The following is a 14736-nucleotide window of genomic DNA, read 5'->3' on the forward strand; positions in this document are numbered from 1 at the left end:
CACCCTGCTGGCTGCTACTGCCGATGCCGTTCTTAAACATAGCAGTGAAGCCTCCCGCTCAAACACCGCTCAATTCAAAGTTTATGCAGAGTGCACATAATCAGCATCTGTTTTTCTTTGCTGGACACAGATACAAAGGATGGTCGGTATCTTCTTATATAGGAAGCCATGACTGAAAATCCTTAAATGCCTCACAGCACACTTTTACCACATGATAATTATTGTTTTTCATCGATACAGTTTCAAAATGTGCATAACATGTGAGTGGGCCGTTCTCCTAACGTCCTTCGTGTCACCTTCACGTCACTGCTGATACGATCAGGTGCCTCCTCAAATAGATCGTTCCTGGAGTTCCAGCACGCCCCTGCCGGCGTGTGGATGTGCAAGTGAGGGTCTGTGTGAGTGTGAGCGAGTGGGTGCGCAGAGGCGTGGTCCGTTGCGTTGCACGTTGCTAAGAGCAAATTTGGCATATAAGCGCAAAATGCGCAGCAGTCCGGTGCAGCCCGCTGCTAACGGTATCCAACAGGTAGCTGAACACACTTGTGAGCTCTCTGTCCTGAGTGGATGTTGCAGAGCTGTAGACCGGACTGCTTGCGCTCAGTCCGTGTGATGGATGGATTTAAAGGCTCCTTGGATTGGAAAACTGTCATTATCCAGTGAACGACAGACGGCTTAACTCTAGGAATATTACACCTGGGAGAAAGGTTGGCGCAATTTAGAGGTACACTGGCACTACACTTAGCTATTTAAAAAAAAACACTTTTTATTTATATTCCCATGGCAGAGAATACCTAGAGAATATGTGTTTATTATTCTTTAGTACTTCTCTTCTTATGTTAAAATATGTTATCTAAATAAACAGTTAATATTTTTTTCTTTTGGGTATATTAGCACATGCAGTAGTACTGTAGCTTTTTAGTAATGGCAATCCCATTAATAAGTAAAGGAATGTTATTAATAGGAGCTGTGATATAAGAGCTAAAACAAACATTTTGATTGAGCCCTCAGGCTTTGCTCTCACAGTCTGAGGCAGGCTAATAACCTGCACTGTCTGTCCTGCAGTATTCCTCGCAGCATCAGTGTTTTCCCCATCATGAGGAGGTCTATTGTTTTCCCTGGCTTGCTGAGAGTAGCGATCTTGTTCCTTTGCCTGAACACGACCATCCAGGCCCTGGCCCTCACCAACTCCACCCGGCTCGAGTCCATCCTGAACAAGTATACAAACAAAGATGAGGAGTGGTGGAGGGCCAAGCCTAGAGGGAGGAGGGCCATCAGCGAGGGAGACATGCACCTCATCCTGGACCTGCACAACAAACTGCGGGGTCAGGTCTACCCTCCTGCTTCCAACATGGAGTACATGGTGAGCACCGAGCACACAGCTATCTGTAGGCCAAGTGCACTGTGGAATATTTAACAGTTCTTTCTACTGCTTAAAAGGATAAATAGTACTAATATTAATTACACTTTGAAGTTAGAACTCTATCATGAATATGGGGTCGTGATTAAATTTAGTACTGATAACAAGCATGCTGTCCCTCCTTACAGTAATCGCTAATGAAAGAAATGTGGTTACGTTTTGGATTTGTAAATGTGTCAATATGCTGTGTGATGTATGACAGGACATTAAGGTAGACTGCAATTAAACTTTTCATTGTTGCTTTTCTGAAGCTAAAAACTCCATAGCTCTATAGCTTACGTTTATAGCTTGATAGTCTATGTAGATTTATTTCTTACCTTCTTGATAAGTGCAGTGGTTCAGTTCAATTTTATTTAAATCCCAACAACAGTTGCCTCAAGGCTCTTTTTATTGTAAGGTAGACCCTGCAATAATGCATACAGGAAAAAACCCTAACAATGAGCCCCTATGAGCAAGCACTTTGGCGACAGTGGGAAGGAAAAACTCCTGTTTAACAGGAAGAAACCTCCAGCAGAACCAGGCTCAGGAGGCGCAGCCATCTGCTGCGACCGGTTGAGAGAAGACAGGACGAAGACCCTCTGTGGAAGAGAGGCAGAGATTAATAACACCTAATGATTAAATGCAGAGGGCTGTAGTGGTGATTATCTCTATCTGTTAAGTATTAAGGCTTTGTTGACCTTTCAGATAGCTTCCTACTTGTCTGAAAGGTCAGCTTTCAGCTAGTTTTAATCACTTAACTGTACAACATAACTGTTCAACCTGATATGATGGCATGTAATAGACGCACCAGTCCACCATGTAGATTTCATGCTTTGGCTCTCCAAAACATGAAATGAATGCAGAAGTTGCAGTAACAGCAGGGGGAGATATTTTATTTCAAGCCAACACGAAAATAATCATCATTTACATTTATATGTATATAATATATGTTAGCCTCCCAGCTTTATAGTAAGGACTCATACATTTGTTACTCAGTACCAACTTTGTGGCTTTAAATATTTTATCTCTCCCTGCTGGTAATGCAATTTCTGCATGCATGTATATTTCACATTTTGAAGAAGCAAAGTGTGAAATGGACACAGTGGATTGGCATGTCTATTATACGTTTTGCCGTGATACCGAGTCGAAGTGTTTTTGGTCTTCATAGTCTATAAGTTTTCTTTGTCTTTCCCATAAGTCTCTGACAAATGATATGGATTACTTTTACTAACATCCACTTCTAGAATTCTGTGCATCAGTTTTGTTGAGTGATATTCTTGTACAGATTTGCAGGTATGTGGGTATGTGTGATGCACCTGTACAGTTAGTCTGTGGATGGACATCACTAAGCAAGCTTGCTTAAGTTACATATAGTCTGTATTTACAAGTAGCACACCGTATAAATGATGCATCTTTATAGAATAGATTAGAAGCAAGGTCTCTTTCCAGCTATTCTTTCTAGTTACACTAAAGTGTTTTTCATAAAAAGGCACTTTCCTGACTCTGCCAGCTAAAGACATCAGATTAGGGAATGAAAGAGAGAAAACGAGCTTTGCAGGCCAAAGCCACCGTCTGGCTTGCTCCACCTCCTGTCTCCTGTTTGCCCGCCCTTGCTGACCCTGGCCCAGGTCCAGCTCTCACCCCCGCAGTGTTTTCCTGCCCTCTACCTCAACTATCCTGCCCTCCCTCCCTCCTCTTCCTACTGAGCCTCTCCTTGCTCTATCCCTCCATTTCTCCTCTTGCTGAGTCTTTTTCTCAGTCCTACTCACTTGATCGTCAGCCTCACAAGTTCTCTCTCAGGCTTTTCTTTAGCATCCTCCACTCTGTCTCACAAACTCATCACCTCCTCTTTCTTTCATCGCACCTCACGCAATCCCAAGCCAGTATTAGTTTTTATTTGAGCCTTCGCATATCTCATAGTGCACGGTGGTGCCAGTGTACACTATTTTGCCAAAAGTATTTAGTCATCCGTCTTCACACGCTTTCGAAGGGTTAAGGTTAGGGTTTAATATCATGTCGGCCCACCCTTTGCAGCTATAAATGCTTCAAATCTTCTTGGAAGGCTTCATCTCAAAGGTGTTGAGGTCAAAATTCTGTGCAGGCCAGTCAGGTTCTTCCACACCAAGCCCACTCCTCCATGTCTTTATGGACCTTGTTTTGTGCACTGGTGTGCAGTCATGTTGGAACAGGACAGGGTCATCCCCAAGCTGTTCCCATGAAGCTAGGAGCAAAACGTCTTGGTACGCTGAAGCATTAAAAGTTTCTTTAAGGAGGTGAGCCCACCTTCTGAAAAACAACCCCACACCATAATCCCTGTCCACCAAACTCTCCACTTGACTCAGCTCGCTTAGCCAAGTATTGTCTCCTAGCAACCGCCAAACTGAGACTCATCCATCAAATTGCCAAATGGAAGAGCATGTTTTGCCACTCCAGAGAACAAGCTTCCACTGCTCTACAGTCCAGTAGCGACATGCTTTACATCACTGCATCAAACACTTTGTATTGTGCTTGGTCATGTCAGGCTTGGACGCTGCTACTTGGTCATGGTGACCCATTCCATGAAGCTCTCCATGCACTGTTGGTGAGTTAATCTGAAGGCCACGTTAAGTTTGGAGGCCTGTGGCGATTGACTGCAGAACGTTGGTGACCCCTGCACACTGTGCCTCAACATCCACTGGACCTGCTCTGTGTCTTTTAGTTGGCCTACCACTTAGAGAGTGACTGGAATATCTGAATTCAGTGAATGTGATGAGTGAAAGGAAACTTTTGGCGATACAGTGAATGTTTTACGTGGACTAATCCAATGTTTCTTTAGCAGTGGATATTGTTACTTGTGGTGATGTCGTTGTAAGAAAGAGGACTGATGAAAGCCAAGTATTTAGTTTTTCAACTGCAGGATTTTGGTGCTTTTTTGAAACTTCCTAAACGTTCCCCCAATCAAAGAGACTTTATATAGTAGGTTGTATAACAAGCATACTGCTACGCATACCTTTAAATAGAAAAGGATCTATTTTTGTTTTCTTCTTCAGTAATATTCTCTGCAGCAGTATTCTTTCTCCCAAATGTACTGCTGTAAGAATGCAGATCTTGCACTTGCACTCTGTTGCAGAGGTGGTGCTGGCCAATGTCTGGAAATGGGGCTGTAGCTGAGAAGCTTAATGCTCTTTGGAATGCAAAAGAAGACTGCTCATTTTTACGGTGACCTTTCTCCAAAGGCCAGCAGTCTATCTTCTCCTCTGCTGGATAATCAAGGGGGGAAAATAACAAATGGGGAGAATAATGAAGCGACACAGACCATTACTCTCTGCAGCAGAAAACAGAAAAGGTTGAGATTTGTGCGTTGTTGATGTCTAAGATCAATGCAGGGCAGAAGTGCCTGATAGTCAAAATTTCCCAGACCTCCTACAGCTTGTCTGATTCAGTGTTATGTGTTTGTTAACCATTAAATAAAAGTATTTATTTTTTAGGTTTAAATGATCTAAGTACCTTATTTCCATCTGTGCACTGTGGCTGTGAGAAGACAACAATGTGGCACTGGCAGCCAAATACGTGCAGACTGCATTCTGCTGTTACATTAATGGTACAGATGAAAAAAGTCGTGGAACCCTTACACCTCACTGAAACAATGCTCTATTTTTCTAAAATCCTTGCAGTATAAAGCTTGTCTATCAGAGCTGCGTGCCTGTGCTGTTCCACACACGTGTATGGAACAAAGAAGTTTCATCTACAAAACTCAACAATATTGGTCCTCCTTACAAGAAGTGATAAACAAGAGAAAAGCTCCTTAATGGGGACAGAAGGATAGTTCAAATAGTGCAAAGAGTATGAAGGGAAACATTAAAGCATGTACAAGTTTGAGATCAAGATACAACAGTATCTGAGCACACCATGTGTTGCTCTCTCTTAAATCATCAAATTAAACTAAATGAAGCATTGTGGGATCATTTTGACGGAACAAAAGGTAGACAACCTTCAAAGAAGAGCTTTATAACCTCCTTCAAGCCTAGTAAACTATTCCAAAAACTATTTGAAGGAATTACAAGAAGAGCTTTGAAGCTGTGTTAAAGAATAAAAGGGCAAACCTAATATTTATTTTTCAAGTTTGTAAAATTCTGAAAAGCCAGTCAAATGAAGATTCTTGCCTTATATATTGTATTTTTATTTGTTTTTGCACATTTCAATAAATCACTGGGTTTATCCCCGGGGCCTACTCAGGACATGGAGAGATTATATTTGTCAGCTGGCTTGCAAACGATTAGGTTTCCCACCCCTCCACCCCCATTATATCTGCAGGAGGTGGCCAGGTTAGGGAAGTGTGGGCTTCTCTGCTGGTTGGCTGGGTGGATAGATGGTGCTGCATCTATCTCTCATTTTCTAGTTAAAAAAACAAAACGAGGTGGCTAACGACTTTTGTGCATTATTCCATATCATGTCTTATCACACATTACTGCAACATGCTCTCAACATGGAGTTTTAATATTGTATGAATACAATATGAATACTTAATTTGAACTGAAAATACATGAGAATTCTAACATTTACAGCATCATGTTAAGAAAACTTTGAAAACGATGCCACACAGGTAATATTAAAGAATTCTCTATGTTGTATATCTATCAGCCAAAGCTGGACTGTGGCCAAAAATCTCCAGTCCAAATATCACTTTTCCACTCAGGCATGAACAACAACTAGCACTACAGTGTGCAACAGTGTGTTAGCCTTAGTCTAAACATATGGAACGTATTATGGTGGTCAAAGCAGTTACAACTCAACACTTAAACATTATCCTATTAGTTTTGACGCGCGATAGCTCTAATGCAACTAAACAGTATGCCAGCAGACTGCACACTGCACCTATTCTTCTCCCTCCCCAACAGAGTCAACAGTAAATTAACTTTGCCGCGACATTAAAATTGCGCAGCCCCCAGTCTGCTCTCTTTAAAATAAGAGGTATGGGAGTAAGTTTCAGGTATTTTCAGCTGATTTTCTTAAGCTTCTCTGGAAAAGATGGCATCAGTCCTTAAAACAAAAAGTCTCTGTGCTCCTGTGTTTGTTAGTTACTTTCTTTTTTGGGGGGTTCTTTGCTTTTTCTAACTCTCAGATTGTTTTATGAGGCCAGAACTTACTGGAAACAAGCTGAAACAACTGCACTGAATAGTAGCACAAAGCTGTCAGTTGATGTGGTGGTCTCTCATGTGTGTGTCTGTGTGTGTTAGAGAGTGTATAGGCCTCGTTTTGACCATACGGTGTCAAATTTGCAAGAGGCATGCATACAGCCACAGTGCTTTCAAGTAAAGACCAGGTCAATGTTTGAGGTGAAATGAAATAACACTTCACATGAAGTTTGTGTGGTTAATTTTAGATCTTTTTTTTTATGGCAGCCTCAAATCTCAAAAAATGGGCCCTTTTGGAAAGTGTAAATCATTTAATGCAATGATTTACAAATGTCATAAAGCCATATTTTATTCACAATTGAGCATAGAAAACATATCAAATGGTTGAACCGAAGAAAGAAGTATTTGATCATTTTTAATTTGATAACAGCAACATATCTCCAAAAAGTGGGACAGGTCAAGAAAAGGCTGGAAAATGTAAGTGGTACTTAAGAAAACTGCTGGAGAACATTGTGTAACTAATTATGTCATGAAACTGCTGTGTGGCAAGCAGTGTGTCCACCCAAATGCAAGACTTGGAAGGCAGGAATGAATTAAAAAAGCAGCTTTACTGCTCTTACGTGCAAAGCTACATAGTATTCCTGACTGCAGAGCAGGACCAGGGACACAGATAACTAGAAAACATGAATCAGGGAAACATACAGCCAGAATGCAAGAGTAGAATCAGGACAATAAAAGTTGAGACGAAACGGGTGGGAAACAGCAGAAACAAATCAGGACTAACAAGAGAGGGGAAGGCAGACAAGAGACTATCAAAATAAAACAGGAAATACAATTAACTCTGAGACAGAATTAAACGTGCAAACTTGACAAACACTAAAGACGGACACAGAGACAAGACTGGAGGAAGAGAAGGGAACACAAAAGGGAACTTAGAAACATGTCATCAACAAAACAAGGGGCGAAAGGCATGAAATAACAAAAAGTCATAAATACAGAGACTTTAAAATCAAACCACTAACAGGAGACTATAAACCCAGAACAAATCAAATCCCCCCCAAAATGTAAATCCATGTAAATTAGGCTGCAGGAAATGGAAAACCTCTGTGGTCAGATGAAACACATATTACGTTATTTCTTTCAAATCATAATAGCAATAAAATATTAGCGGCCCTAACTTTAAAAGGAAAACTTCTAAGTACATTTTTTTCAAATGCAGTAACGTTTTTATCCAACAACCTGTGTGTGTGTGTGTGTGTGTGTGTGTGTGTGTGTGTGTGTGTGTGTGTGTGTGTGTTTCTTGAAATCTTTGTGGTGAAAAATGCGTGTGCTCCTCAGGTATGGGATTACGAGTTGGAGAGAAGTGCAGAGCACTGGGCTCACACCTGCAGATGGGAACATGGACCGAGTCACATGCTGACACAAATAGGCCAAAACCTCGGAGCACACTGGGGCAGGTGCGTGCAGGGAAGTGTAGCAATTAAAATATTCTGTCCTTTCTGTGTCACATGTTTGACAGCTCTGAACTAACGCATCTTTGTCTCCAATACAGTGTATTTAAAGTTAAATGTACACTTTTAAATGCAGTTTAACAGCTCACATCTTAACCCTCCAGTGCTAAAAAGTGGTAAAGTAGAGTCAGTTCTGTCTTGACATCTGTAAACAATTTCCTACTCAGTTTATTCAGTCATTTATTTTGTGTCATAATGAGTAAAAATTGAAATCTGTTTGTAAACCTCTGTAAATTTTATTTAAGACAGGAGGATGTTCGTTAGCTAATGACTTGGGATTGACCAGCTTTAAGCCAATCAGGTGGTTTCAGTCAGACCCCCAATGTCAAACCAAGAAATCTTTCATCTCAAGTTCAGAATGGACTTCAGGAGTGGATGATGTGACAGTAGCTTCATCCATCTATTATACTTTTAACACTTTTTCTATCACATCAGGGACCGGCCCCCAACCTACCATGTCCAGGCCTGGTATGATGAGGTGAGGTATTATAGCTATCCCTACGCCCAGGAGTGCAACCCACACTGTCCATTCAGGTGTTCGGGACCTGTTTGTACTCATTATACTCAGGTAATTGTCTTAGAAGTTATACAGTCACTAGTGATCATATGTTTCTTTTATTTAACAAAATCATATTTACTGGTATATAAATATCTGGGATATCAAAAGTTCTTCTATTTAATTGCAATTACAATTTGAGGAATGAGCTAAATTTAACCAAGAAAATTTGTGCAACTAGGTTGTTTATTTGCTTTAAAATGAATATTTATTGATAACTACTCACAAAACTGAGTAAAATATGACATTATATAACTGTGAATGCGTACTACAACCCATAATTACCACTGCCTTTTCTGTTACATGATACAACTCTGTTCACATCGTCTGTTTTTGTGTGTGTGTTTTGTTTTTTGTTTAGTTGGTGTGGGCGACCAGTAATCGCATTGGCTGTGCCATCAACGTGTGTTACAACATGAATGTGTGGGGAATGATCTGGGCCAAAGCAGTCTATCTGGTCTGCAACTACTCCCCGCCGTAAGTTTTCACCCAGGACATGAACACATTAGAAAATGTTTCCATGCTGCTTCAGTGAAAGAAGAGAGGAGTCAGAGGTAAACATCATCATTTTTAATGAGTGAGTCGCTCACGACACAGGTCTGTCATCAGCAATCACAAAAATGATTAAGCAATAACAGAAATTTACAAAGGCCAGAAGGCATGCAGTTACTTTATTAGATTTTTGTTCCTACTGCGTACATATTTTAATTTCTTTACATGGAAGAAAAGCTAAGAAATATACAACAAAAGGTTCTGCACTTCCTGGCAGGTTACAACTGTGATAAAAAAAAAAACAGTATTATCATTTCTTTTGTTTGTTTTCTTGTTTGTTTGTTTTTCCAGAGGCAACTGGTGGGGTCATGCTCCATACAAATATGGGACTCCCTGCTCTGCTTGTCCAGCGAGCTATGGTGGGGGATGCAGGGACAACCTCTGCTATAAACGTGGGTTATTGCCTATTTATTTTTGTACATAACTCATGTGTTATTCACATGTTTATTATTATCTTTATTGTATTTTAGTCATTTATATCACTGTGGAGGTTTCCCATGATTTTGACCATTTATACTGAGCCAATGTATGTTTGCACAGTTAAATCAAGAAGAACTAGATAGGTAGATTAGAGATTAGATAAAACTTTATTAATCCCTCAGGTGGGTTCCTCCGGGAAATTCGGTTTCCAATAGCACAGCACCGACAGAAGTTACAGAATGTGAGCAGAAATATACCATATATACACACATATATAAATATAGAGCATACAAAAGGGATAAATAGAATAAATGGGAATAAGAATACAAGGGAATTGCACATTTCAAGTATTGTGAGTCTATTGCACTGTTGGATGTGAACAAAAAGTATTGCACAGTGAAGAGGCACTACAGCTTAGTTGTTCCCCCCTCCTTTGTCCTCCTGTTTCCCCTCCCTCTCCCCTCCAGGGAGGAGTTAAACAGTCTGATGGCGTGTGGGACAAAGGAGTTTTTAAGTCTGTTAGTTCTTGTCTTTGGGAGAAGCAACCTGTCACTGAACAGACTCTTCTGGTTGTTTATGGCCGTGTGCAGAGGATGCCCAGCATTGTCCATAATGTCCATCAGTTTCTTTAGTGTCCTTTTCTCTGCCACTGTCACCAGAGTGTCCAGCTTCATGCCGACCACAGAGCTAGCCCTCCTGATCAGTTTCTCCAGCCTGGATGAGTCCCTCTTTGCTGTGCTGCTCCCCCAGCACACCACAGCATAGAAAAGTACTCCAGCAACCACCGACTGGTAAAACATCCTCAGGAGCTTCCTGCAGATGTTAAAAGACCTCAGCCTCCTGAGGAAGTACAGTCGGCTTTGGGCTTTTTTATACAGGTGCTCTGTGTTGCATGACCAGTCCAGTTTATTGTCCACCCACAGCCCGAGGTACTTGTACTTGTTGACCACCTCCACCTCCTCCCCCTCTATCTGAACCGGCAGTGGACCTTCTCTGGACCTCCCGAAGTCCACAACCAGTTCCTTAGTCTTTGAGGTGTTGAGTTGCAGGTGGTTTGTGTGACTCCATGCGACAAAGTTCCTCACCAGACTTCTGTACTCCTCTTCCTGATCATCCCAGATACACCCCATGATGGCCGTGTCGTCTGCAAACTTCTGAATGTGGCATAATTCAGAGTTGTAGCAGAAGTCAGAGGTGTACAGGGTGAAGAGAAGAGGGGACAGCACAGTTCCCTGTGGTGCTCCTGTGCTGCTGACCACAGTGTCAGACGTGATGTCCTTCAGCCTGACGTACTGTGGTCTGTCGGTGAGGTAGTCGGAGATCCAAGCGACCAGGCAGGGGTCCACCTGCATCCTGTTTAGATTCTCCTGGAGCAGACAGGGCCAGATGGTATTAAAGGCACTGGAAAAGTCAAGAAACAGGATCCTGACCGTGCCTTTTCCTGTCCTGGGCATGTTGTACCTGTGGTCGGAGGAGGTTGAGGAAGAGCCGCTCTAGAATCTTCATAAGATGCGACGTCAGTGCCACCGGTTGGAAGTCATTCAGCTCATCGGGCCGGTTCCTTTTGGGAAGATGTCTTCTATAGGGCGGGCACTCTCCCCAGTCGCAGACTGAGATTGAAGACTCGTTGTAGCGGCTCCTCAAGTTCAGCAGCACACGCCTTTAGCATCCTAGGACATCCTACTACTACTAATACAATCAGAAAAGTGCACAGAAAAATTTATTCAGCTCCTAAAAATTGAATAACTGCAACGGACTGTGTTTTCAGACGGAGGTGTTGACAGGCGTCCGGCTCCTGAGATTGAGGAGACCAATTACATTGAACCCGAACCAGAACCAGTAAGAGACGGAGAGCCCCGACCCAGGGCCCAGGCACCAAGCACCTCGCCCAGTGACAACCTGGAAAGAGACATGGTTGTCAGCACAGAGCAGATGTGTAAGGATGAACTCCTATTACTATAGCTCCCTGAGTAACAGATATGAATACAATATTAATACTGACGAGTTTGTGTACTTAAGGCCAACAGGTGGACTGTGAGACCAAGCTGAGGGATCAGTGCAAGGGAACAACCTGTAACAGGTAGAAGATGATGTGTATAGATGAACTTATTATCATTAACACAGATGATTAGTAGAAACAGACTTGGCTTCAGTACCACTATGATCTTCACTTTACTGTGGTTTCTGTCCATAGATATGAGTGCCCACCCGGTTGCCTTGAAAGGCCTGGAAAAGTAGTTGGGACTGGATACTATGATATGGTAAAAACTCACAAGTAACAGCACTCGATGTATTCTTTCATTTATTATTATTTTGTATAAACCAATCTTTGCGTGATTGATCCAGCAATCCAGTGTGTGTGGAGCTGCGCTACACTTTGGTGTTATTGACAATGATGGAGGATGGATCGATGTGACCAGACTGGGCAGAAAACAACATTTCACCAAGTCATACAAGAATGGTATTCAATCCATTGGGTATGACTCGGCCTCTGTATTTATGTCTATTTATTAAGCTTCATACTTTGGCTGTTTAATTGTGATGGATGGCTATAAGACATCAGGCTTACTGCCATTTTTGTCAACTTTACAGGAAAAACAGAAGTGCAAATTCTTTTAAAGTTGAGTCTGTGCCTGGTAAGAAGTTCATTTCTCATAGCCACAGAAATACTGTAGCATATTTGTTTTGCTGTGCTTCATCAGCTGTTTTTTTTTCCCAGTCAAGGCAGTAAGATGTGATACCACTGTGGCGCTTTTCTGTCCTTTCAAGAAACCTGTACGACACTGTCCCAGGTAACGTGTGTTGATTACAGCTATGACCTTTATGACCACCAAAGGTAAAAGTGGTGTCACTACTGTCTGTATACATACATTTTTGTGCATCTTTGAATTTCTGTCTTAACAACTGGTGCGTACTTTATCATTTATAGTTTTCTTCCTCTTTTCTTTTCTTTTCAAAAACTGGTTTAAATTTGAGCTGATTAGTCAAGTTTTGTCTGGAAACAACGGGCTCCTTGACCTTACCTTAGCTCTGGCTTTTCCCAGGTTGTATTGTCCTAGGAACTGTTTGCGTGAGAGCCAAGCACGAGTTATTGGGACAAAATACTACTCAGATGTAAGTTTTTGCATTATTGTCCTCACTTTGGGTAACAATAGTAATTTGTTACTTAACTTATAAGATAAACCAGAAGACTTCACACTCAGATATCAAATGCATTGCATCTGTAAGGCCTGAAGTTAATGCAGCCTTAATTACTGTTGCAATTCAAACCTCTGCTCAGTTTTTAACAACACAAGCAGCTGCATTTGATAATGTGAACACACAGAGTGCCACAGTATAATGCTGATAGGTTAGAGGTGCTTTTCTGCCTAACGACTCATTGTCTTGGCCCATCCAGAAGTCGAGTATCTGCAGAGCGGCCATTCACGCTGGAGTGATCAAGAACGAGTCAGGAGGTTACCTTGATGTGATGCCAGTGGACAAGAAGAGGCATTATAGCGGCAGCTATCAGAATGGCATCACCTCGGAAAGGTAACATCTCATGCAAGCGTGGAATTTTATTGTGCGTATTTAATTGGCATGTAGAGAGATGTTTTGTTTTAAAGGTCCATGCTTTTCATGTAACGTGTCCTTTTTGCTTTTCCTCTTCCAGCCTAACAAACCCCACAGGAGGAAAAGCCTTCAGAGTGTTTGCAGTCATCTGAAAACCACTCAAAAGACAAAGTACCCTCAAATCCAGCTTCATCCACTTCAAATCCAGCAAACCTACTCATTATCAATTTACAACCTATAATTATGTACATTCCTACAGTGAGCACATCAGTGTTACTGATACTGTCACTAAAAGTGTAACTCAAGGCTTTGCTTCTATCTTTGGCCATGACTGAATCACTGTCCAGTAATAATGTAGCAAAGGATGTTTGGCAAATGATGTCTTCTGTCTCATATCTTTCCCTGAACATCTTGAGCTGACCATAGACATGATACCACGACAAGCTGCTTTTAGCTTTCAAAGCTGTGTTTAAAGCATCAGATTTATTACCTTTCCAGCAGCTTCATGACATTTTAAAAAGACTAAAATCAGCTGTGTTTGCTGACTAATTTAAAAAGCGCACGCATCACATCTATATAGAAAAAAGGAAGGTAAAACACTGTTTCAATTTAGTCAGTCCTAGGTGTGTCTATGGAGGAACAAATTGGCCATATTAACATAATATAAGATAATGAAGTATAAAATGACAAAAGAAAATCCAAAACATATATATGTTATTACACATACTGTCTACAAATCTTAAATACAGAGTCCTTCAAATATGCAAAGTGGGTTCCTCATGGCATAAATGTATCAGTTTATCACAATGCTGAAGTCATATTGTCAGTTTAACATGCACAGAAAGGAATTTTAAATAATGATACAATTTTGAATTAACATCAGAGAATCGTAGAGTTTACATAAAGACACAATACTTTGAGAGTCATTCATCACTGGCACAGAAATTATTATTCGTTTCGGTTTTCTGATACGTCTGGTTGGGGTCTCCAAATATTCTGTCTGGTTATAGTGTTAATATACACACTTAACATGGATATTACATATTTTTGTATATAATGTTGTAAATAATACTGAAAACACCCTTGCTATTCTCCTCTTTTTAATGTACAATTTAACAGCCATGCAAGTCAATGCACAGTAATTGCCACAACAGCTTCTGTATGCAGAACATGCATCTGCCCCTCAAGCTTTTATATTCGCCATAGAGTGAATATGTTGATATGACTGTAAATATTGTATGTGTGCATGTGTAACAGATATTTTTATATTTTATTCTGCATTCCTAGCTCTTGGTTTTGTTTTGTTTTTTACATTTTTATAAGTGGACCTGGCTGGCCAGGAATGCGCATGGCATAATCTTAATTCCCAAAAATTCTTAAAAAGTATTAAAAATGTACAAAAGTATATATTGTGTCATTCTCTGACTTTATTAGACACTTTTGTGCTTAAAAAACATTCAGCTTCAATGACTCAGCAACCTTGTAGTGTGTAAATCCTGCTAACCCCAAGTTAAATCTGCTCCTGGGTTTACATTGTATTACATTACACATGTTTTCAGTTCTTGCGCACATATGGTTGTGAACATGTGGCTGAGTGGCCACATTATTTTAATATCAGTCCCTTCAGCTTCCAGA

General features: G+C 41.0%; 1 protein-coding gene across 2 annotated transcripts; it reads left to right on the forward strand.

Moving 5' to 3' along the window:
• Window positions 1–369: 369 nt before the first annotated feature.
• Window positions 370–14465, forward strand: LOC308383667 (cysteine-rich secretory protein LCCL domain-containing 1-like). Of its 2 annotated transcripts, XM_080861719.1 has the most exons (15): window positions 370–721; window positions 1063–1360; window positions 7849–7967; window positions 8457–8589; window positions 8939–9054; window positions 9421–9521; window positions 11318–11485; window positions 11569–11629; window positions 11744–11810; window positions 11896–12026; window positions 12142–12185; window positions 12269–12341; window positions 12594–12663; window positions 12947–13080; window positions 13202–14465. In XM_080861719.1, the coding sequence occupies exons 2-15, from the start codon at window positions 1094–1096 to the stop codon at window positions 13251–13253; spliced, it is 1536 nt and encodes a 511-aa protein (XP_080717845.1). In that variant the 5' UTR covers window positions 370–721; window positions 1063–1093; the 3' UTR covers window positions 13254–14465. The 2 variants fall into 2 exon arrangements, 1 of the variants encoding a protein (XP_080717845.1); XR_013969207.1 differs by lacking the exon at window positions 13202–14465 and having other exon boundaries at window positions 12269–12346; window positions 12947–12959.
• Window positions 14466–14736: the final 271 nt, after the last annotated feature.

This window comes from Rhamphochromis sp. 'chilingali' (assembly GCF_963969265.1).
Source record: "Rhamphochromis sp. 'chilingali' genome assembly, chromosome: 16".
Classification (NCBI taxonomy): domain Eukaryota; kingdom Metazoa; phylum Chordata; class Actinopteri; order Cichliformes; family Cichlidae; genus Rhamphochromis; species Rhamphochromis sp. 'chilingali'.